The sequence below is a fragment of the Bufo bufo genome, chromosome 5 (assembly GCF_905171765.1).
Source record: "Bufo bufo chromosome 5, aBufBuf1.1, whole genome shotgun sequence".
NCBI lineage: Eukaryota > Metazoa > Chordata > Amphibia > Anura > Bufonidae > Bufo > Bufo bufo.
The window spans coordinates 485046396-485071597 of record NC_053393.1 but is presented as its reverse complement, the minus strand read 5'-3'; the positions used below and the strand labels follow the sequence as shown (position 1 = coordinate 485071597).

General features: G+C 46.4%; 1 protein-coding gene across 3 annotated transcripts in view; it reads left to right on the top strand.

Moving 5' to 3' along the window:
• Window positions 1–3383: 3383 nt before the first annotated feature.
• The window catches only part of ESYT2 (extended synaptotagmin 2), a 126032-nt gene continuing 104213 nt past the window's right edge, over window positions 3384–25202 (top strand). For all 3 annotated transcript variants that reach the window (XM_040434198.1, XM_040434197.1, XM_040434196.1), the window contains exon 1: window positions 3384–3880. In XM_040434198.1, coding sequence (XP_040290132.1) covers window positions 3554–3880 — 327 coding nt within the window. In that variant the 5' untranslated portion in view covers window positions 3384–3553. The remainder of the gene's footprint in view (window positions 3881–25202) is intronic.

Sequence of the window (25202 nt, the reverse complement as noted above, 5' to 3'; positions counted from 1 at the left end):
CAGCAAACAGGAAAATACAAATGAATAAACAAAACTTATATGTAGAAGACTCAGTAGTAGCATCCAGCATGCATATACTCCAGGAAGTTGTATAAACCGCAAAGTGATGCAGTATGGGAAGGGATTTAAAGGGATGCAATCAGTGCAACTACATGACAGCTGAGAGAGGCTAACGAGATGAGAAAATGAAAGCAAAACAAAAGGAACCTCAAGGAGGAGGTTCTGAAGGACGTCTGTCAGAGCTTCTCAGATGTCTGGTGGTGACACTACCCCTCTAAACCGGGCCTCTGCATTGGAGAGTGCTTTCAAATTTATCACACCTCCACTGATATCCATTAAGTCCATTTCACTAATTTCTTAATTAATCCATGGCAAGACATTTTTAGTTGAGCATTTTTCCATTTGGCAATCCAATAATAGCACCCCCCAAAAAAAATAAGATAAAAACCTTAAAAATTCCCATTATACCCCTAGATGAATACATTGAAAGGTGTCATTTTATTAAATGAGGCAATTCTTCAATTTCCTTTTATGTTCTGGCACCCCTAGAGCCTCGATTTTGCGGTTTTCACTGTTGGGGTGCCTCAGAGTGTCTTCAAATGCGACATGGTGCCTGAAAATTATTCCAGCAAAATCTGCCTTCCAAAAGCCACACGGTGTTCCTCCCATCCTGAGCCCCGCTGTGTGCACAGCACTTTACAACCACATATGGGGTGTTGACGTACTCAGAAGAAAATGGGTAACAGATTATGGGGTGCATTTTCTCCTGATACACCTTGTTAAAATGACAAATTTGGGCCTAAAGCGAGATATTCTTGTAAAATATGAAATTTTTCATTTTCACTGCCAAGTCTTTCTAAATTCTATGAAACGGCTATTGGGCCAAAGTGCTCAGTGCAACCCTTGAAAAATTTCTTGGGGGTGTATTTTCCATAATAGGGTCACTTTGGGGGTTCTTTCACTGTTGGGGTGCCTCAGGGTGTCTTCAAATGCGACATGATGCCTGAAAATTATTCCAGCGAAATCTGCCTTCCAAAAGCCACACGGTGTTCCTCTCATTCTGAGCCCCGCTGTGCCCCTGTATAGCACTTTATGACCACATATGGGGTGTTTCTGTAAACTTAAAGGGGTTGTCCGGGATTGGGGACATTGCTCTAATAGTACAAGTGTGGCATACACATTACATACAAGCAGGTAGTACCTTTGTCACAGATTTCTGCAGCCCCATTTTCATCTTTGAAATTCATGGCCGGAAGTTACTGTTTTCTTCTCCTCAGTGACGTACCGGGTCCCTTGCAGGCAAGCAAAGCTTCCTCTTCCGCTGCTCAGGGAGCCCGGTGACGTCACTGGCAGCAAATGAATCGAGGTGAATATTGATGAGGGGGCGGAGTTACAGCGGCTGGCCGACATCCCGCTAAGCCCCGCCCCTTAATCCGTTAAGCCCCGCCCCTCCAGTCCGGTGAGCTTCTGAATGAATTGAGGTGAATATTGATGAGGGGGCGGAGTTACAGCGGCTGGCCGGCATCCCGCTAAGCCCCGCCCCTTAACCAGCTAAGCCCCGCCCCTCCAATCCGGTGAGCTTATGAATGAATTGAAGTGAATATTGATGAGGGGGCGGAGTTACAGCGGAGCAGAGAGACAGCTGTAACCACCTGATGCTGCGCTGCCCCAGGACCCACAGGACAGTGCAGCCGGAAGTCAGGTAAAGATAAACAGATATATAAACAATGAGTGGGGGACCGTTGGAGCCACATAGAAGTGGCAAAAATAGCTGAAAATGTATGGAGGCCTTTACTTAGATGTGCATTGTGAGTAAACGTGTTTTTAAAAAAAAACATTTGGTCCCGGACAACCCCTTTAAGAATCAGGGTAACAAATATTAAGGTTTATTTTGCTGTTAACCCATGCTGAATTGCAGGAGAAATGGATCTAAATGGAAAAATCTGCAAAAAAAGTGAAATGTAGAAAATTCACCTCCATTTTCCCTTAATTCTGGTGGAACACTTAAAGGGTTAACAACGTTTGTAAAATTTGTTTTGAATACCTTGAGGGGTGTAGTTTCTAAAATAGGGTCATTTTTGGGTGGTTTCTATTATATAAGCCTCACAAAGTGACTTCAGACATGAACTGGTCCTTAAAAAGTGGGTTTTGGAAATGTTCAAACTATTAAGGCCTCTTTCACACTTGCGTTGTCCGGATCCGCCGTGTACTCCATTTGCCGGAAGTGCCCGCCGGATCCGTAACACCGCAAGTGAACTGAAAGCATTTAAAGACGGATCCGTCTTCAAAATGCGTTCAGTGTTACTATGGCAGCCAGGACGCTATTAAAGTCCTGGCTGCCATAGTAGTAGTGGGGAGCGGTATACTTACAGTCCGTGCGGCTCCCGGGGCGCTCCAGAATGACGTCAGAGCGCCCCATGCGCATGGATGACATGATCCATGCGATCACGTGATCCATGCGCGTGGGGTGCCCTGACGTCACTCTGAAGCGCCCCGGGAGCCGCACGGACGGTAAGTATACTGCTCCCCCTTTCAATTGGCATTAATTCCGGATCCGGCATTGCGGCAAGTGTTCAGGATTTTTGGCCAGGGCAAAAAGCGCAGCATGCTGCAGTATTTTCTCCGGCCAAAAAACGTTCCGTTCCAGAACTGAAGACATCCTGATGCATCCTGAACGGATTTCTCTCCATTCAGAATGCATTAGGATAAAACTGATCAGGATTTTTCCGGCATAGAGCCCCGACGACGGAACTTTATGCCGGAAAAGAACAACGCAAGTGTGAAAGAGTCCTAAGCCTTCTAACGTCCCAAAAAAAAAAATATAACATTTACAAAGTGGTACAAACATGAAGTAGACGTATGGGGAATGTAAAGTAATAACTATTTTGTAAGTTACTACTGTCTGTCAGAGAACCAGAGAAATTCAAATTTAGAAAATTGAGAATTTTTCCAAATTTTCAGTAAATTTTGGAATTTTTTATAAATAAAGGTGAAACATATTGACTCAAATTTACCACTAACATGAAGTACAATGTGTCACGAGAAAACAATCTCAGTATCGCTTATATAAGTAAAAGCCTTCCAGAGTTATTACCACATAAAGTGACACTGGTCAGATTTGCTAAATGTGGCTTGACCCTTATGGTGAAAACTAGCTTGGTCTTGAAAGCGTTAAGGTGAAAAATGGCCGGGTCCTGTCTTGGTCTTCAAAGGGTTAATAAACCCGGTCAACATACAAATGGCAACCCATGAAAGTGACGTGATCTCTTTTGCTCTCGCCATATCTGTTTGAATAAAGCTGATTGATTAAAAAAAAAACAAAAAAAAAAAAAACAACAACTCCTCCTTTGCACACACATCCTGTGGCCGGCCAGGGGGCGGGGCTGAGCGGGGAGTGAGTGACACAGGAGCTGTGGGGCGCCAGGTCTGCAGTGGATGTGCATGGCAGTGGCCGGGGAGGACAGCTCAGCAGAGGAAGCCTGTGGCGGGCGCGGGGCGGGCGGAGCGGAGACATTGGCAGGAGTTCCTAGCAGACGTAAACACCAGTGACGGGATGACCCAGGACGAGGGCGCGCAGCAGGGGACTGAGAGCCCCGGGGGGCCCCCGCCTGTGCCCGCCGAGGAGCCCGGCATGATCAGTGTGGATGTCGCAGGACTCTTCTACCAGTTCGCCAAGACTTTCGTGCTGATCTTCCCCGTCTACGTGCTGGGCTACTTCGGGCTGAGCTTCAGCTGGCTGCTCATCGCCCTGGTCTTCCTTCTGTGGTTCAAGAAGAATAAAGGGAATAAAAGTTCCCGTCTGTCCCGGGCGCTGGCGTTCCTGGAGGAGGAGGAGAAGGTGGTCAAGCACCACATCAGCTCTGCCGACCTACCTGCCTGGGTAAGTGCCCCTCAGTCTTTTCCTAGCATGCTTGATCTGTGCTCCATTAGTTTCAGCTGAAGCTGTGTTCCATGAGGCTGATCTTACTCCAAAAATGTATATGGTGCCCTAGAAAATGGGCCATATGTCACCTCACCCTGCACCCCTAGGTATGACGGTGCCACCCGAATACTGGCCTTTGGCAAGTTTTCCTGTAATACCAGCCAGGATGCCAATGTGGGTGTTGGCATGTTTTCCCCATCTTGATCTATCGTGGTAGTCAGACAGGGTAATGGGGTGTCATTTGGCATACCCAAAAACTGGTAGTAAAAAAAAAAAAAAGTAACAAACCCCCAGTGTGTGCCAAGATGTAGGCGGGGTGGGTACAGGGCTATCTGGCAGAAATCTGCTCCAGCTAGGTGGTGATGTAGATTTCATTCTGGCGCAGGGACGGCTGGAGGATGCGCCTGATTTATGACGAGGCCTGCACCTTGCTGTAAACTACGACCTCGCGGGGGATGTCAAAAGACTAGGCCGGACTTTGACATATGACCCCCTCTGTGTTTTGCAGGGGAACTAAATGTGGTTTCCCCCGGAGCGCTCCTCCACTAACTAATTATAGTCCACATGAAATGAGCACTCTAGAGCTTGAATTCTTAGGACTCTGTGTTGTGCCATTCCTCTATTGTTTCTGCTAGAAGTTTATGACTAAAGGTCCAGAGGGGTGTTACCAGTTGGGGGAGTGTTGCTGCACAGTCTGCCACTCTCCAGTCAGTGCTGCCAGTGTCAAACTGGGTAGGGACCCCCCCCCCCAATTGGTAACACTCAGTTGGACCCTAAGGCCTCTTTCACACTTGCGTTGTTGGGATCCGGCATGCACTTCCGTTGCCGGAGACGCCTGCCGGATCCGTAACAACGCAAGTGTACTGAAAGCATTTGGAAGACGGAACCGTCTTCCAAATGCTTTCAGTGTTACTATGGCACCCAGGACGCTATTAAAGTCCTGGTTGCCATAGTAGTAGTGGGGAGCGGGGGAGCAGTATACTTACCGTCCGTGCGGCTCCCGGGGCGCTCCAGAATGACGTCAGAGCGCCCCATGCGCATGGATGACGTGATCCATGCGATCACATGATCCATGCGCTTGGGGCGCCCTGACGTCACTCTGGAGCGCCCGGGGAGCCGCACGGACTGTAAATATACTGCTTCCCCGCTCCCCGCTACACTTACCATGGCTGTCAGGACTTTAGCGTCCCGGCAGCCATGGTAACCACTCTGAAAAAGCTAAATGTCGGCTCCGGCAATGCGCCGAAACGACGTTTAGCTTAAGGCCGGGTCCGGATCAATGCCTTTCAATGGGCATTGATCCCGGATCCGGCCTTGCGGCAAGTCTTCAGGATTTTTGGCCGGAGCAAAAAGCGCAGCATGCTGCGGTATTTTCTCCGGCCAAAAAACGTTCCGGTCCGGAACTGAAGACATCCTGATGCATCCTGAACGGATTTCACTCCATTCAGAATGCATTAGGATAAAACTGATCAGGATTCTTCCGGCATAGAGCCCCGACGACGGAACTCTATGCCGGAAGAAAAGAACGCAGGTGTGAAAGAGCCCTTAGGCTACCTGCACACATTATGGATTATGCACAGTTTTTCTGCGTGGATTCTCGGGCAGAAAAACTTCAGCCTAAAGGCCGCTTTCACACGAGTTTTTCGCGCGGGTGCAATGTGTGGCGTGAAGAACGCATAGCTCCCGCAATGATTCCGGACCCATTTATTTCAATGGTTCTCTGTACGTGAGTGTTTTTTCACGCATCAGTTCTGCCGCGTGAGAATCACAGTAAGTTCTATATTCTGCGTTTTTCACGCTGCAGTGAAAAACAGATGTAATCCGGACGCGATGCGCTATTCACTAATGGTTGCTGGGAGATGTTGTTTGTAAACCTTCAGGTTTTTATCACGCAGGTAAAAAGTGCATCAAAACGCATTGTACCTGCGCGGAAAAAACTGAACTAATCCGTATTGTAAGAGTTAATGTGATTAGACACATGTCGTGTACACTCTGCTTTTTTTCCGTGCAGAAGTTGACCAATTCATTTTTTTTTTGTGTGAGCGGATTTTGCCCGTGCAATGCAGGGATGAGATCCGTGGCAAATCTGCAACAAAAACCACAAATAACACATGCATTTTTTATTTTTTTTTGTGTGGATTTGGGCAGAAATGAAGAGTAACGTGCATGGAGATCTGTGCACGGGGGGTCAGAGTATTTGCCTGAGGTTAAGCTGCTTCCTTTTTGGCATTATAAGGGTTAAGTAATTCCCTACATGCATGCACGTGTGGGCCTCTGTGGTGGACAGGATGACAGGGAATAATGGGTCGTGGAATTTTTTATTTTAAGGTCCCTGCTAGAAAGTAGCGTTGGCCAGCTATAGAATGGAGCTGCAGTTGGGGAGGTCAGCGACCTTTGACCTGCCCCTGGCTGGAAGGTGATCGTCGTGCTGAAGTCGGTGTCTCGTCCCGTCCTGTACTCTGCATGCGGTATATAAGGGCTGATTCCACTTCTGGAACCACTTAAAAACATGTACCAGGCAATTGCATAAATATCAATCCTCGAAGATGAGGTTCTTATTGGAAACAGTCAGTGGATGCCGGACGGCAGAGGAACGGGCCGATGAAAGGAAATCTATTGTATCGTTGCTTAGGTTATTGCTGTTTTTGCAGCTCCCTACTTTTATTTTTTTTTAAGCAGTTTCAGAGGCGGTGCTCCACTTTAATAATTGCTCGTCGTGTACCTGCTGATACAGGATCGATCAGCGCCGCAGAAATGACTGCAATTACCGGCCGAGCTCTCGCCAGGCAAGGTTCACCCGCTGAACGTCAAACATCAAAGTCTGCCCTGATAATGCAGGACGAGGGGAGTAGTAGTCCAGAAATACACACAGCATTAGTCACGATAATTTACTCCCTTTTATACGGGTCGCTTTCTGACCCCTGCAAAGTCATGGAAACAGCCAGGCGTGCTCTCAGTTGTGAGCGGAGACCAGGCTCCCCTCTTCTCGGGGGTCAGAGGTTATTTTGAAACCCACCCGTCACACACTTACAGCATATCTATGGTTTACGCCATTTAAAATATCCACCATTTAGACTTGTGTGTTAGAGAATTGCATAAAGACCAATCCCCTAAAATTAGAGGGAATGATTCAGCTTGGTCGTACGTTTAGTGTGTACGCTGGCATCTTTTCCTGGCATAGTATAAATGCTAGACGAACATGATGAGATTGTGTTCACACGTAGTTTTGTAATGGCGGTTTTAGTGGGGAATCTGCGGTTTTGGTGAGGTTTTTTTTTTCTTGTGAAATCACCAGATCCGGATGTTTTTGTTTTTTTGCTATTGCCATTTTTGTTAATTTGGTGGCCATTTTTACGGATCTTTAGCATATAACCTTTCGGCAATGTTTTCTGGCGTTTTGACATCCCCTTCCTTATAGGAAAAATGTTTGTTAAAGGGGTTGTGCACATTTGTTTGTGTGGTTGGCAGACCTGCAAAGGGAAGTACACCTCCGGCCTCCGCTGCTCCACTCGGGTCCCTCAATGTTTTCTTCCGTTTTGATGACGACGCTGCCGCCGCCGCCAATTGCTGGCCACAGCGATGATCTGCTTCCTTGTGACCATTTGACGGAAGGGGAGCAGGTCACCGCTGTGGCCATCAATTGGCTGCAGAGGCATTGACACAGAAGTTTACATTCAGGGACTCGAGCGGAGCAGCAGCAGCCGGGAAGCGGGTAAGTATACTTCCCTTGCCAAGTCTGCCCAGGAGGTGGGGTGTGCCAACCACCCCTCCCCTAGAGTACAAAACCCCTTTAAGATAAATTTAGAAAAAAACTACAAAAAACACATTTGGTATGAAGAAAAAAAACCTGTTTCTATGGGATTTTTTTTTAGAGAGTAAAAGACACACAGGACCAATTTTTCTATTTCTATTATTAACCTGCTCGCTAAGGAACCCACTCCAGTAATAGAAGTAGGAACTTCGGGACATGCCTGCAGCCATAGAATACAGTGACTCACGCCGCAGTGTATGTACACGAGCCTCCGATGGGGGGGGGGGGGGGGGGGGGGTGACCTGCTCTATGAGAGCCCCAATGGCAGCAGAGCGAGGAGTTCGGTTTGGCAGCTGCGCAGGTATTGCGCTCCTGTAGATGGCTCTCTGGTCGCCGACAGTGCTTTGTCTTACAGGTGTATTTGGGAAGGACAGTAACCCCTGACAGTACTCCGTGACTTGTGAGGTCAGGTATATGGCGGCATCAGAGAGAGATCCAGTGGAAATCCATGCGGCCATTCATGCTCCTATGCAAAGCAAATTAGTAAAAGATCCTGCACTTTCCCATAGATTTCAATAAGAAGGAGGGGGACAAAAAGTCTAGGAGAGGAGAAAGTCCCCTGAATTCTTACAGAGAGGGGCGCAGAAGTTCTCTGTAGGAACGAGGATGGCCGTATGTAGACCCAATATAAGTTCTGGATTGTACTGATCCATAGTGCTCACCCATAGAAGCCTATGGGGTCTTTCTGTACCGCCATATACCGCCAGTGTCATATAGAAGCATAGAGAATTTTATGATTAGACGGAATCGGATGTGGAGGACCTAGAGCTCTGTAATATGTAATAGTAGAGGATTGGTGGTGATTGTATTTTTAACATTTAAAGGGGTGTTCCAGGAGTAGAACATCGATGACCCTCTCGGGATAGGACATCGATATCAGATGAGTGGGGGGTCCGACTCCCGTCACCTCCGCTGATCAGCTGTATGAAGAGACTACGGCAAGTAATTCGGCCTCTTCATAGGCCAGTGACATCACGTTCATTGGTCACGCGGCCTATCTGCAGCTCAGGCCTATTTAAAGGGGTTCTCCGGTAATTTATATTGACGACCTATCGTTTGGGTAGATTAGGTCGACGGGGTCCGACACCTGGGACCCCTGCCGATCAGCTGTTAGAAGAAGCCGCCGCTCACAGAGGCCATGTGGCGTCACATTCATCGGTCACATGGCCTGGTTGCAGTTCAGCCCCATAGAAGTGAATGGGGCTGAGCTGCAATACCAAGCACAGCCACTATACAGTGTAGGGCGCTGTGCTTGGTATTTCCTAAAATCCCATCCACTTTGCTTGAACTGCAAAAAAAAAAGGCAAAAAAATCTGCCATGTTTACTTCATGTGTGAAGATACCCAAATACCGCTGGCTTCTTATGTGGCAGATGGACCTTTGGGCTTCCTCCTATATCTTGTTCACTTGCGAGTTCTGCACCACCTATAGCTGATAGGAGTTGTTGTTGTTTTCTTTTATTTATTTTTTGGCACATTCACAGTTTTTATGAACCCCCCCCCCCCACAAACCTGGTGTCCGCAGTGGGGGTGAGGTTGGAGCTGTAGGATTCTCATGAATGAGCAGGGTTTATCCCAAGGCTGTGACAGCCCACATTGTCCATCTGGCCCCGGCAGTAGTCACGCGCAGTGTTGCTGATTGTTGCCCGGGAAAACCTGGTTGAAGAGTTTGTGGTTTGTGCGGAGCTCACCTGAGGGATTAGTGACATCACTGGTGTCTCCAGGCTATGCTGAGGGAGGGGCGTGAGGTCAGCCACCACTCCCTGTCATCTCTGCGGACCCTGCTGTCAGGGGAGTCTATGAGCAGATGGCGGATGGATCCAAGTTGATGTATTTTTATTGGAAATCTCCAGAAACATGGTCTTCAATTATAAGAAGGAAATCTTAGAATTGCTAAGGATTCCAAACTCCTTGTCCGAAGGAAATACTTGACTATTGGATGTGGGATTAAAGGACTATTACCGTTAGTGTGACTGTTGCCTTTAGGCCATTTCAGAAATCTGGCGCCTAATGGGTGCAATCTATGCTGGATTAAAGGAATTACAGAGATTATTCTACATGACAACGTCTTTCTAACAAAGCTAGAACCAGCTTTGTACCTCGTATGGATCCAGAGATCTCCCCATTCATTGCTCCAATTGCTCTGCTAGATTTTTTTCAGGATGGGGTGTGACCTTTGTACTTCAGCTCTCTTATTTCACAGCTCAGGGGGTGTGCCCTTTCTATTGCTGCTTTCTTCATATCGCAGCTCAGGGGGTGTGCCCTTTCTATTGCTGCTCTCTTCATATCGCAGCTCAGGGGGTGTGCCCTTTCTATTGCTGCTCTCTTCATATCGCAGCTCAGGGGGTGTGTCCTTTCTATTGCTGCTCTCTTCATATCGCAGCTCGGGGGGGTGCCCTTTCTATTGCTGCTTTCTTCATATCGCAGCTCGGGGGTGTGTCCTTTCTATTGCTGCTCTCTTCATATCGCAGCTCAGGGGGTGTGTCCTTTCCATTGCTGCTCTCTTCATATCGCAGCTCAGGGGGTGTGTCCTTTCTATTGCTGCTCTCTTCATATCGCAGCTCAGGGGGTGTGTCCTTTCTATTGCTGCTCTCTTCATATCGCAGCTCAGGGGGTGTGTCCTTTCCATTGCTGCTCTCTTCATATCGCAGCTCAGGGGGTGTGTCCTTTCTATTGCTGCTCTCTTCATATCGCAGCTCAGGGGGTGTCCTTTCTATTGCTGCTCTCTTCATAGTCTCGCCACGTAAGGTCCGCAGTTCTCGCCACGTAAGGTCCCATACACACAACCATGCGTTTTGTGGTCTGCAAACCACAGCTCCTCAGAACACTGATATCGGCTGTGTGCATGCCACCATTGTCTGAAGAAATGTCGTCTTATCCAATTCTTGTCCATTTTAAAGACAAGGATAGGTTCTATCTTTTTTGCGGGGCCGCAGAACAGACATTGAAATGAGTGGGTCTGCAATCCAGCCGCAAAAAATGCAGATTGGATACAGAACAAAAATACGGTCGTGTGCATGGGCCTAACGGTCACAGCTTCTAACAGTAAATACTGGCGGCAGTTGCAGAATAGAACTGAGCATGTGCGGCCACCTCACGGATGTTATTGAGGTGGACGCAGAAATAAGAGGAAGAGCAAACAGCAGGTGGTGCGATACAGATAGAACCTGTCAGCGACAAACCACCCAAACCGCCGGCAGACTCAGTACCTTCAAGTAGCCGGCAGTGTGTTTCTAATGATTTTCTTCCTGCAGTCAGATGTGGTAAAAGCAGGAAAAAAAACATTCTTTTATCCCCTGAGCGCGCTATTATTTTGTCACGGTAACTGCGCCCCCTTCGCCTGTGACTGGCGGTGCTTATGCAGAGAATTCAGCTTGCTTTGCCCCTATAAAAAAGCGGCAGCCCAGCCTAAGGCCCCTTAGTGACCGCCGTAAAAACACGGATGGGTGGTCACTAAGGGGTTAAGCGTACCATGCAGGCTTTTGCTTCGTATATGACTGAGGCCTCACATTTCCAAGCCTTTTGGAAAGGGGACTGTAGCAGATATTGCGGTGCGGCGGAGCTTGTGCAGCGCTGAGCCGTCTCCTGTTCTGCTTGCAGCGCTCGGCTCCGTCTGGTGTTGACCTGATTATCTGCCTCGTGCTTCCCAACTTCTAATAAATGAAGTCCATCCATTTTTAATGACAGCCGAAATCCAATCTGTCAGCACTGGCTATGGGATGTGTATTCAGAATGGAGCAGCGTTATCCTGCACTGGATAAACTGTGCCAAACGGAAACTAGAATTATTACTATTATCTGTCAGTGGATATAGGTAAGAATATACAGTGTCAGAATTCCTCATCCATGTGAATTGGAAGCTTACAAGCTGGCGCCGTTGTCCACGATTATGCAAGTTTGATTATATGAAGAGCGGTAACGAATGAGTTTTAAATGAGAAACATGTATGCAATTATAAAGGGAGAGTGCAGCCGAAAATGTGATCAGATCAGAAACTCCTTCCTATAGGCCGAGTCTGGGACCACCACCAGTTTCCAGATCCTTTGGACTGTGTTGCGGTTTAGAGTGACTGAACCCCTCTAGGACCAGCCCGATTTATCTTCTCATGTGTCGGGTTTCCGATATTCACGGGACAGTTCCACTAACCAGGCTGTAGAAAGACGAGACTAGTGTTGAGAGAACTTCTGTTCTCAAGTTTGGCGTACAAGGTTCGTGATATCTAAGAATTCCGTTATGGATTTCGCTACCACGGACCACAAGTTATGGTCCATGGTGGCCAAATCCATAACGGAATTCTTAGAGAACCCAAACCTTGTACGCCGAATTTGAAAACAGAAGTTCGCTCATATCTAGACGGGACCTAAGCTAAGTTGATCCAGAAGGATTCTCTTCTGAGTGTTTTTTGGGCTATGTTCCCAGGTGGATCCAGACGAGGCTTAAAATTAGGTTTTTAATTATTGAAATGGTTTACCTGCTCCATAATTGAGGAAATTAGTTTAAGAGGTTGTCTCACTTTAGTAAGTGGCATTTATCATGTAGAGGAAGTTAATACAAGGCACTTACTAATGTATTGTGATTGTCCATATTGCTTCCTTTGCTGGTTGGATTAATTTTTCCATCACATTATACACTGCTCGTTTCCATGGTTACAGACCACCCTGCAATCCAGCAGTGGTGGTCGTGCTTGTACAATATAGGAAAAAGCGTCTACCTTTCTGGTGACCGGGCCGTGGTACTGTACATAGACTAGTGCTTTTTCCTATAGTGTGCAAGCACGACCACCACTGCTGGATTGCAGGATGGTCATAACCATGGAAACGAGCAGTGTATAATGTGATGGAAAAATGAATCCAACCAGCAAAGGAAGCAATATGGACAATCACAATACATTAGTAAGTGGTTTGTATTAACTTTCTCTACATGATAAATGCCACTTACTGAAGTGAGACGACCCCTTTTATAGGGGGTTTCTGGGATTTATTGATGACTTAGCTTTGGGATAGTTTATCAACGTCTGATTGGTGAGGGTCCAACCCTCATAACGTCTGTGATCAGCTGTTTTCACACCTGCAGCATCCACCGGAGTGGGAGCAGCGCTGCAGTAACCAAGGAGCGAGTTTTCTATCCGGATACGAGGGTGTAGAGAACACTTGGCATCCAGACTGAATCCTAACCCATTCAGTTCAGTGGGTCTATGTACATTTTCATGCATAATCTATACGTTGAGGAAGAATTGCAGCATGTTCTATATTGTGCTTTTTTTTTTTTTCTTTCACGCAGCCCTGGCTTCATAGAAGTGAATGGGGCTTGTGAGAAAAACGGATACAATCCGCCCGGAGAAAATGCACACACGGACCTGAACTTATGAGCTAAACCATCAGTTTTTTTATCCTGAACAGATCCTGACACAATCTGTATCGCTCGTGTGGAAGAGGCCTAACTGTTTTTTAGATGGGACAATTCAAGGGCGGCCTCTTAAAGGCTACATGCTGTCCTGTGAAGGGTTAATGGTATTTCTGTATGACTGAAAGCCGTGCTATTTATATGGATGCTATACTGTGACCTTGCTTCTACGGTTACAGTATTCACAAGCCCTCTAAGTGGCATCCATAGTTACCGCCAAGGTTGACCTTGGCACTATTGTTTGGGGGTCAGCTGGGAATTCGGAGTAATTGCGCATCATGAAGACCCCTGTATAGATGCCAGGATCACAAAGCTTTCCCTGGGTTTGTATATAAGAGACTATGGGGGGGATTTATCATCTCCTTGGTGACAGAAAAATACTTTTAAAAAAATTGTGGCCTCTGCCACTTTACTGTCCTCAACACTTTTCTGGATTTACACCAGTTTTTGGTGCAAATGAAGCCAGAAATCTGCGGCATCTCTGAGCTGTGGTAGATTTCTTGTTCAGCGCATGGACTTTCAGAGGAAGCACCTAATCTCTGCACCTCGTCACGAATTAGGAGCAACCTCCGGCAGCGCAGGGGATATCAAGACAGACGCAGTAAGCGCCTTATGTGACGTCAGGATCCTCTGCAGGTGTCAGTACTGGGTGACTGCGCCTGCTGTAGGTCAAAGGAAAGTTCTGCTCAGAAAAATGGCTTGAAAACTTTTTTTTAATTTTTTTTTTTTATTCATAAAGCGGGCAGAGATGCTCATAAAATTATAAAATCTCACCTCCCAAACCCCCCTCCATTTCAGCACCACCAAACTGTCGTCCCCGGCAGGTTTTGTTTTCAGACTGCAGCGGTGACTTTCCTGTCTACTGCGCGGATCTGCTGCAGCCAATAAATGGCATTAGTGGTGTCATGTTGTACACTGCTGCAGCCAAGACAGGTCAGCCGGTTTTACTGGTACAAATGTTCTGACAGATGACATTTAAAGGGTTTGTCTGAGTTCGGAGCTGAACCCAGGCAGCCCCCTAACAAGATGAGGCTGAATCGCGCTGAAGGCTTTTTTCAGGAGATTCGGTGACGAAGACCAGGCTCTTCTTAGGGCTGCCAGGCGGAGGCTTCCGGCCCATCAGAGGCGGTGACGTCACCGAACACACTGCTGGGTGGAAGCTTCCGCCCAGAAGTGTATGATTGTAAATAAAAATAAAGCCCTTGCCCTGCGCGATCCGTGGGGGCTGTTTGGGTGAAAATATGGGTATGTCCCGGTTTAGATCTGAACCCGGACAACCCCTTTTTAAAAGAGATCAAGAGGAAAACCTGTTTGACTAACAGCTACCTAAACTACGGCCACCTCAACTACTCGCTCACTAGTGGTCTTACTACTTACAAGATCCATTATATATTAGGCTCAGTTCACATCAGCGCTTTTATTTCCTTTGTTCTGCCCCATCATAGGAGCCGGACAGAGATGAATGGTGCCCAACAGACCCACTGACTGTAATATGAAAACCTGGAATTTTACCTGACAAAGTGTCTGAAGATTGCTGGATTTGCATTTTATTTGTTTTTGGGATTCTGGGGTCGGCAGTAGATGGCGAATTCCATTGCAACTCAATTCAGTAAATAGCTGCACATCTCTGGTGGCATGATGGGTGTCACGGGCAGGAACACCACAGGCCCGGCCTAAAACTAGTGCAAAGGAAAAATATCAGTTGCCCATAATCGGTCAGATTTCATCATCTTTTGGAGGCATTTTTGAAAGAAAAGGCCGTTGTCTGGGTAGGAACCATAGGGCGGCATATTTCATGCCCAGAATTTGTAGCTGAGCAGACGATACAGGGCTACAAAGTAAACCGCAGACATGCATTTGCTTTGTGACCGTTTAAAGATGTTTTCAAAACATTCCTACAACTTTTCTGTAGAAAACGACATTGGTGTCAAGTACAACTACAGCTCTGAACGCTCAGACGCCTCGCGGATCGGGCACCGCTGTGGTAACAAAAGAATGGCTGCTGCCAAACATGCCCTGTGTGAATCCAGTCTTTAGGAGGGAAGCAAGAAAAAAAAAAAGATTGTAAGGCTGGATTCACAAATTGTTTTTTTATTTTTATTTTTTAATGGCCTTTGCTAGATTTTGTGGTCTTGATGGTTTTTTTTTTTACGTGGTTTTCTTTTGTGTGTGCATTTTGGCATCAAAAACATCAACTCCTGACATTAAAGTCTATGGGAAATTTCAAAAGCAGGACAAAAATGCGTTTTTTTTTTTTACAATTGGGGTTGTTTTTTTGTGTCTAACTTTTTTAAAATTAAATGTCTAATGTTGTACAGTCGTGGCCAAAAGTTTTGAGAATGACACAAATATTAGTTTTCACAAAGTTTGCTGCTAAACTGCTTTTAGATCTTTGTTTCAGTTGTTTCCGTGATGTAGTGAAATATAATTACACGCACTTCATACGTTTCAAAGGCTTTTATCGACAATTACATGACATTTATGCAAAGAGTCAGTATTTGCAGTGTTGGCCCTTCTTTTTCAGGACCTCTGCAATTCGACTGGGCATGCTCTCAATCAACTTCTGGGCCAATTCCTGACTGATAGCAACCCATTCTTTCATAATCACTTCTTGGAGTTTGTCAGAATTAGTGGGTTTTTGTTTGTCCACCCGCCTCTTGAAGATTGACCACAAGTTTCCAGGGGAGTTTCCAGGCCATGGACCCAAAATGTCAACGTTTTGGTCCCCGAGCCACTTAGTTATCACTTTTGCCTTATGGCACGGTGCTCCATCGTGCTGGAAAATGCATTGTTCTTCACCAGACTGTTGTTGGATTGTTGGAAGAAGTTGCTGTTGGAGGGTGATTTGGTACCATTCTTTATTCATGGCTGTGTTTTTGGGCAAAATTGTGAGTGAGCCCACTCCCTTGGATGAGAAGCAACCCCACACATGAATGGTCTCAGGATGCTTTACTGTTGGCATGACACAGGACTGATGGTAGCGCTCACCTTTTCTTCGCCGGACAAGCCTTTTTCCAGATGCCCCAAACAATCGGAAAGAGGCTTCATCGGAGAATATGACTTTGCCCCAGTCCTCAGCAGTCCATTCACCATACTTTCTGCAGAAGATCAATCTGTCCCTGATTTTTTTTTTTTTGGAGAGAAGTGGCTTCTTTGCTGGCCTTCTTGACACCAGGCCATCTTCCAAAAGTCTTCGCCTCACTGTGCGTGCAGATGCGCTCACACCTGCCTGCTGACATTCCTGAGCAAGCTCTGCACTGGTGGCACTCCGATCCCGCAGCTGAATCCTCTTTAGGAGACGATCCTGGCGCTTGCTGGACTTTCTTGGACGCCCTGAAGCCTTCTTAACAAGAATTGAACCTCTTTCCTTGAAGTTCTTGATGATCCTATAAATTGTTGATTGAGGTGCAATCTTAGTAGCCACAATATCCTCGCCTGTGAAGCCATTTTTATGCAACGCAATGATGGCTGCACGCGTTTCTTTGCAGGTCACCATGGTTAACAATGGAAGAACAATGATTTCAAGCATCACCCTCCTTTTAACATGTCAAGTCTGCCATTGTAACCCAATCAGCCTGACATAATGATCTCCAGCCTTGTGCTCGTCAACATTCTCACCTGAGTTAACAAGACGATTACTGAAATGATCTCAGCAGGTGCTTTAATGACAGCAATGAAATGCAGTGGAAAGGTTTTTTTGGGATTAAGTTAATTTTCATGGCAAAGAAGGACTATGCAATTCATCTGATCACTCTTCATAACATTCTGGCGTATATGCAAATTGCTATTATAAAAACTTAAGCAGCAACTTTTCCAATTTCCAATATTTATGTAATTCTCAAAACTTTTGGCCATGACTGTAGCAGTGGCATTTTTTTTTTAAATTTTTTTTCCCCCAAAGCGGTTTCCAATACCCTTCTCTGTAGGGAAAACTGTCCTGAAAAAACACAATTCACGTGTGTAAACAGAAAAAACGCACTATAAAAACACGTGACATGAAAAAAGGTACTTTTTTATGGCATTTTTTTAAGTGACAAAGAAAAATACCAAATCAAATTCAGGTGCTTATTTTTATTTTATTTTTTTGTGGATACAAAAAGTTATTTTATTTTAATTTTTTTTCCTTTTTCCACTGGATCAGTTGCTGGCGGGGGCTTTGTTCCATGGGTACATGCAAAATCCAATTAAAAGGCGTAACTGATAGCTCCAAGACTGATGGCGAAATATGTACAGTGCAGTGTGCCGACTGACCGAGTCATCTGGTGCTTTCATTGTGTCTCTGAACTGTGGACCTTCCGTTACAGCTGGATTTACCATCCGTCTTATCATGACGATTACAACCATTAGTTTGGGTTTTCTTTTCCAGGTGGAACAAAAAAATATGAAAACACTTTATTAAAGCAATATCATGAAAGAATGTGTGCACTTTCCAACCATTTTTGCATGTAAAATGTCTGAAATGAGCAGAGACTCCATGGTTACAGACTACAAACATACCCTATGTAATGCCCCCCCCCCACTTTTTTCAAAAGTACGAATATAGCAGAGTTAACAAATTCAGGAGTTCTAACTAACAGGAATCCATCAGCAAGTTGTGTAGCGCATGATGACTGTATCCATTTCCGTTTCCAGGGGCGGATTGACCATAGACCTTACAGGGCAATTTTTCGGGGCTGTATATTGTGCGGCACTGTGGTATGGTTTTGCTGACCCCTCTACTTTTGTTGCCCCTCCTCCTGTCAATTTAAACCTCCTACAACATGGGGGCCACTTTAAGGTATTTTTTTTTCCAGGGCCACTTTAGGTTCCCAATCCGCCCTGTCCATTTCGTTTGTTGTTGGTGTGTCCCCCCCCCCCCCCCCTTAGTAATAGCATAAAGGGATCTGACACCGATGCGATCCTGCGGAAAGGCCATCATTGGTAAAATTGTGGACAGCCGTGCAGCTTTTTCTCCATTGGTGTATGCTCTAATCAGTCATAACTAGGGATGATCAAACTTTTCTTTTCAAGTTCGGCGCACAAGGTTTGGGTTAACTAAGAGTTACATTATGGCAGGGCTTGACAAATTTCCTTGGAATCTAGGAGCCAGCTAAAAAAGTTAGGAGCCCGGCGGCGCCGCGTCATAAAGCCCCCAGTAGATGCCCCCATAGTGCTCCCCCCCCACTTCTCCATAGAGCCCCCAATAATGCATGCCAGTACATAGGGCCCCCAGTAGATGCCCCCATAGTGCTCCTTCCTCTGTTCTCCATAGTACCCCCCATATTGTGCCCGTATATAGGGCCCCATAGTGCTTCCCCTCTTCTCCATAGTGCCCGCCCCCCCATATTATGCCAGTATATAGGGCCCCCACCCCCTTTTTTGCCACAGTATACTATAAATAATAAAAACAATAAACTCCTATACTTACCTTATGCTGCTGTCAGTGATGCGATGCAGGCCTCTTCCGGCCTGTGTCCCGCACTGTAGGCTCAGGCGGCGTGATGATGTCATCGCGCCACCTGCACCGGCCTCTGATAGGCTACAAGCCTAGTGCTTGTAGCCTATCAGAGGAATGGGCAAGGGAGACGCCTCTCCCCTGGTCCTCCGCACCATTCATCTGTATCGCTGTCCTGAGGACGGCGATACAGATGAATATGGAGATGAGCGCTTCCACAATGGAGGCGCTCATCTCCACTCCTGTTGCCTCCGGACAGAACGGGCCCCCCTCAGGTGCTCCGCACCCGTCTCCTGTTCACCTTTTGAAAACGGGCTGACAAATACCCAAGCGCCAGGACTAAATTCCTGATCGCCATGGCGACCTGGCGCCTGGAATTTGTCGAGCCCTGCATTATGGATTCCACTACCATGGTCCGTGGTGGTGGAATCCATAACTGAATTCTTAGATAACCCGAACCTTGTACGCTGAACTTGAAAACAGAAGTTCTCTCAGCACTAGTCATAACATCAAAGCCATCTACCAGATCTTGTGTAGGTGCATGAACTTCAAGAACTGACTGGTCACTTGCCACCTAATAGATCTCACCCCTTGACAGGTGCCATTGCAATGAGATGGTTCATATTACTCGCTTCATGTGTCTGTGATGTTCTAGCTGATCGGTGAGTATTGTATAATGATGGTATTCACTATGGATGTATCCTGCCACGACTCCCAAATGCTGAGCGGTGGAAGCAGAAACCATTATCAGCTCGTTCACACCTGGTCCTGGTCATTGATCTGACCCATCACATTTCCCTACAGTAGCAGTTTTTTTTTTTTGAGCAGCTAATTAGTTGGTATCTCGGACTGTGTGGTCAGCGTAACTTGGCGTCGCCTAATTGACAATCCATTGAACAGCTGGTCCTGGAGTCCTTTAGGTGTATTAACTGCTTTTCTTCTTGTTTGGTAGTAGTGAACAAATCTGTAGAGCTGGCCGCTGTGCGTGACCGAAAACTGGAGTGCTAGAAGGCGCATCATTAAGGAAATACATTTTTAGATGAAGGAATGTGTTACAAGCTGACCCTTAAGTCTAATGCTGGATTTAGGCTACTTTCACATATGCGTTATTGCTGTCCGGTTTTGAGATCTGGTATGGGATCTCAAAACCACAGCAAAACGCATCCTTTTGAATAATAGAACCGTCTGCGTCCGTTCAGAGCGGATCCAGTTGTATTATATCTAAAATGAACATACTGTGTCCAAAAAAACAAAAACCCCCAAAAAACTGATCCGGCACCTTTGACTTACATGGTTTTTGGTGCCGAATCCGGTATGTTCAGTTTCCTATGCCGCACACAAAAACACTGCTTGCAGCACTTTTGTGTCCGGCATGGGAACGCAACATACTGGAACGGAATGCAGTCTGGTGCACTCTCTGTTCCGGTCCGTTCAGCTTTGTCCCCAATGAAAATGAATGGGGGCGCAACTGAACAGTTTTTCTCCGGTTTTGAGATCCTCTGCCAGATCTCAAAACCGGAAAGTAAAATGCAGATGTGAAAGTAGCCTTACTCGGTCAGATATTCAGATCGATTATCAGGAACGAAAGTTCCTAAGAAGCTTATTCCCGATAATGGACCAGTCTGAAGGTGCCGCAGATCACGCAATTAATTGGGTGAAACAATCCTTCATGCAGACACCTAAATTATACAATGCAGCTGCAGCGATCGCATTAGCCATCACTTGTCCTCATACTGTGGCAATTATCGGGAAGTCACCTTCTCATCGGCGCAGTGTAAGAGCAAGAACGTCTTATGTAATACAATAAAACATAAGTGGCTCCAGTACAGTGTCTACAAATATCATAAGCATGACCTGATCATGTTAGTCATGCAGAGGAATGTAGGCGAGGAAATCATTGAAGAATGTTGGAAAATTGCTGACGTATGTTCCACTTAAAGGGATTGTCCAGGATTGGAAAAAATATATAATCTGCTGAGCATCCGTACATGGGCTTTCTCTGGCTTTGCTGTTCAACCCCTTCACTTAGATGTGGATGCGTACTCGCAGCGATCTGAATCGGCCTCGCTTTTCAAGAGTCTTCTTACTGTACCGATGTAATGCTACAAGGACTGGGAACCCAGACCAAGTTCAGCTCTGTAGTCTGGTAGCGCAATGTTGTACCACGCCGCTGCACAATGTGTCCATTGTGGACCACAAGAGTCTCCTTTTGGCCTCCGTCAGGGCCCATATGCATCAGCATATCTTTTATTTTTTTTTAACCTGAATATGTAAGGGCAGTAAGACTGCTTTGCTATGTACACCCTCAGTATGCTATATTCTGACGTATACGTTGTGAGCATATACTGTACCTCTGCACAGAGATTGTTAGCCACAAAATGTCGTGGTCAGAGCGGTGTACAGTAAGAAAAAGCGATGCACTCGCTGGCAACATTATGTCAGTGTTATCCAATACATTCCAGAACTGTAAGGCCCCTTTCACACGGGCGAGTATTCCGCGCGGATGCGATGCGTGAGGTGAACGCATTGCACCCGCATTGAATCACTCCGGTCATCACATGGTACGTCACATGATCTTTTACCATGGTGATGGATCATGTGATGACCGGAGTGACGTCATCAAAGGTCCTGTTCCTGTAATTAATGCTCACCACAGGTCCTATTCAACAAAGGAGACAGAAGAGATGCCGGCTACGCGATCAAGTGGACTAAGGTGAGTTAAATTTTTATTTTATTTTTTTAACCCCTCCAGCGCTGTTTTACTATGCATTCTGTATTCAGAATGCTATTATTTTCCCTTATAACCATGCTATAAGGTAAAATAATACAATCTACAGAACACCGATCCCAAGCCCAAACTTCTGTGAAGAAGAACAGGGTTTGGGTACCAAACATGCGCGATTTTTCTCACGCGAGTGCAAAACGCATTACAATGTTTTGCACTCGCGCGGAAAAATCGCTGGTGTTCCCGCAATGCACCCGCACATTTTCCCGCAACGCCCGTGTGAAAGAGGCCTTAGGGTTACACAGCATTATAAATCAATATAATGCTATGTGATCCCATCAGTGATGGAAGTTCAGGGCTGGTGCTGCCCTGCGGGTCCGGAGCGTTACACTCGCTCGTTTGAAAGAGGCTGTGACACAGTGAGGGGTTGTGTCTGGCAAGGCAGGTATTTTCCTCCCAGCATGTGTGCGGCTGGGCTGGTTTACAGCCAGGTGAGGTCAAATACTGGACCGGAGTTTAAGTGCCGGTCCGGGTTTTGGCAGCACCTGGCTGTCCTTAAATAGGCAGCTGGGCTCAGCAGAGATGTCTCTGTTTTTGGGATCTGAGGCTTTGTACCATGCTGGAGGGCTGAGAGCCGCACGTTGGGGAAACAGGCCCCCTAAAGCCTGCTGTGTACTACTGGAGGCAGAACTGCCAGCAAGGTGACTTGTGTTATATGAACTTTCCATTGTGTGTGAATTAACACCAAGACTGCAAAGTTACGTGCCGTTTTGTGCAATTGCCTCAAGTGTCAATAAACACTGACGTTTTGAGTTAGGAACTTGGATTTTGCCTCTGTACTGCGCACGCTTACCCTATCTACCAGAGCGAAACCCCACAGGGCCTAATACAGGCCTTAGATCATAATTGCCAACTTTTTGGGAGAGACATCCTGAAGGTCTAAGAGTATGGCATGCTTTTTTTTTTTTTTTTTTTTTTTTTTTTTTTTTTTTTTTACATTTGCTGCATTTGCCACACCTTTTACATTTGCAGACCCTTACGATGTGTTTGGGCACACGGGCTGAGTCTGATGATGCAGCTTTGTGGTGCCACACATAGGCACTGGGAGGTGTCTACGGCACTGTGGACATTTTCCAACTTGACTGGGAAGTCTCCCCTCTTTTCGGGAGCCTCCTAGACATCCTGGAGTCGGAAAGTGTAACTTAGAAGAAGACTCTATTTATTTTTATTTTTTTTAGATCCTTGTATTGGTCATTGTATCTGTTGTATGTATATTTCATGCATATTGTGAATGTTTTGTTTAGCGCTCAGCTCATATAAGGTATATGCACTTCAGAAGTTGAATTTGGAGTAAAAACTATAATTTTTTTGGACCATTTTTTTTTTACACGTGAGTGTGTTTTAAAGTTAAAAAGTTTGCCTTGTTTGCAGTCATCCCTCTGATCACGCTACATATTTGATACATGGAACCATTTCCTTAGATGGGAGCTACAGGGGTCCGCTTTGTACATTTTGGGTAGGTTTGGCAGGAAAATCTCCATGACACAGCAGAAAAGAATGCACATTGAGAGTGGTAATAGTTTTCGTGCAGACATTCCTTCGTTGTGAGTCAGGACTTTTGTAGGACTTCTGCATGTGACGGCGTATTCAACCCTAAGCTTCAAAACTCGCCTGCCCTACATCAGCCATCGGACAGGCCGAGCAATCTCATCTGTTATCTGGAGAGGCTGTCCCGTGCCACCATCAGCAGTAAATCCCGATTCTGTGACCTTCCATGTAATGTCGGGCCATATCTAAGGAAACTCCTGTTTTACAATAGGCTATAACTGTGTGACCTGCGGTGCGTACTTTGATATCTGCAGCACGTCAGTTGCACAAATTTGTAGTGCAGATTGCACCGTTTGCAATGCAAAGTGTGAGATCTGGGGCAAATCCACAACAAAATCTGCAAGTAACACGTGCAGATTTCGCGAAATCCCCATGATAATCTGAGACGAAAATATGTGTATACTACGCTACTGTGTGCATGTACCTTAAGGTGGCCATACACATTAGACTTACATTGTCCAAACCCTATGATTTCAGCTGTAGCGGCCAGCCATCTACTGGGCATGGGGCCTGCCGCTCGTCCGGCAGTGGTACATGTCGTGGGAGATGTGGATCAGGCTGTTGGATTTCAACATGTCTTATCAATTTGTTCTTGGTGAAATGAGGCTAGTTTTGCACATCTCTGGCAGACTGTTTCAGCAGGGAGCGGCAGCGGTGGTGGATCGGGAAAGTAGCCTTTGTCAGGTTTGACCTGCGTATGCACGTACCTGGAGGGTAGAAAACATTTGCTGTCATATGAGAGGCGCCGTCTGACAAATCAGGTTTGTCAGTGTTTGTTCAGCATTCAATGGCTGATGCTAATGTTGGGGTAGATATGACTACACTGTATTCACACCGGTATCATTGTGCAGGAGTCTCTTTTACGAAGGGGAAGTAAACCTTAACCACATGACCCTCCCTTGACTTTTAGCTTTTCAATATTGTCTCGCAATTTACATTGTTATATACAGTACCTTGCCCCTTTTTAGGCAGGTGTGGAAAAATGCAGCAAAGTAAGAATGCTTTCACATGTAGAAGTGTTAATGGTCTATTTTTATCAATTAACGAAAAGCAAAGTGAATGAACAAAAGACAATGTTTGGTGGGACTGCTCTTTGCCTTCATCACGGCATCAGTTCTTCTAGGTACTTGCACACACTTTTTGAAGGAACTCCATGTAAACATCTTGGAGAACTAACCACAGATCTTCTTAGGAGGATTGGAGCAAGCCTACATCCATTCTCTTCATGTAATCCCAAACAAACAGTCGCTTTGATGATGAGATCAGGGCTCAGTGAGGAGCCACTTCCAGGGCTCTTAGCTCTTCTTCACACAGAAGATAGTTCTTAAAGGGGTTTTGCCATCACAGACAATGGGGGCATATCGCTACACGGAGAACGGAGCAGGGAAAGTAGTGGAGGGCGCACTGCGCATGTGCGGCCGCCCTCCATTAATTTCTATGGGGCCGCTGAAAATAGCCAAGCGCTGGCTCTGCTTTTTCCGTCGAACCCCGTAGAAATGAATGGGAGCAGGGGCCGCTCATGTGCGGTGCGCTCCCATTCGCTTGTATGGGAGCAGCGCTTGGTGGTGGACGGACCCTGGGAAACCCGGGATACTCCTGACACAACTCTCCCCGCTCCGTTCTCATTGTAGGTGCGGGTCCCATAGGTGGGGCCCGCACCTATCAGACAATGGGGGCACATCCTAGCGATATGCCCCCATTGTCTGTGATGGGAATACCCCTTTAATGCTATTGGCTGTATGTTTAGGGTCTCTGTCCTGCTGCAGAATAAATTTGGATCCCTGATGGTATTTCATGATGATGGATAAGTATCTTCCTGTATTACTCAGCATTGAGGACACTTTGCATTTTATTAAAGGAGTTTTCCGGGTTCAGAGCTGAACCCGGACATACCCTAATTTTCACCCAGGCAGCCCCCCTGAGGCTAGCATCCGAGCATCTCATGCTCCGATGCTCTCCTTTGCCCTGAGCTAAATCGCGCAGGGCACGGGCTCTTTTGTGTATCATAACACACTGCTGGGGGGCGGAAACTTCCGCCTGGCAGTGTGTTCGGTGACGTCACCGCCTCTGATGGATGTGCTTTAGCGCTGCCCTAGCCATCAGTGCTGGTGACATCACCGGGGCTTCCTGGCAGCCCCATGGAGAGCTCGGTACGTCACCAGATCTCTAAAAAATGCTTTGGCATTAACTGCTCCGATGCTCAAGGCAGGGGGTCTGCCTGGGTGGAGGAATGTCCGGGTTCAATTAAACCCCTTTAATTGATAAAAACAAACTATTAAAACTTCTAGCTCAAGACTTCTT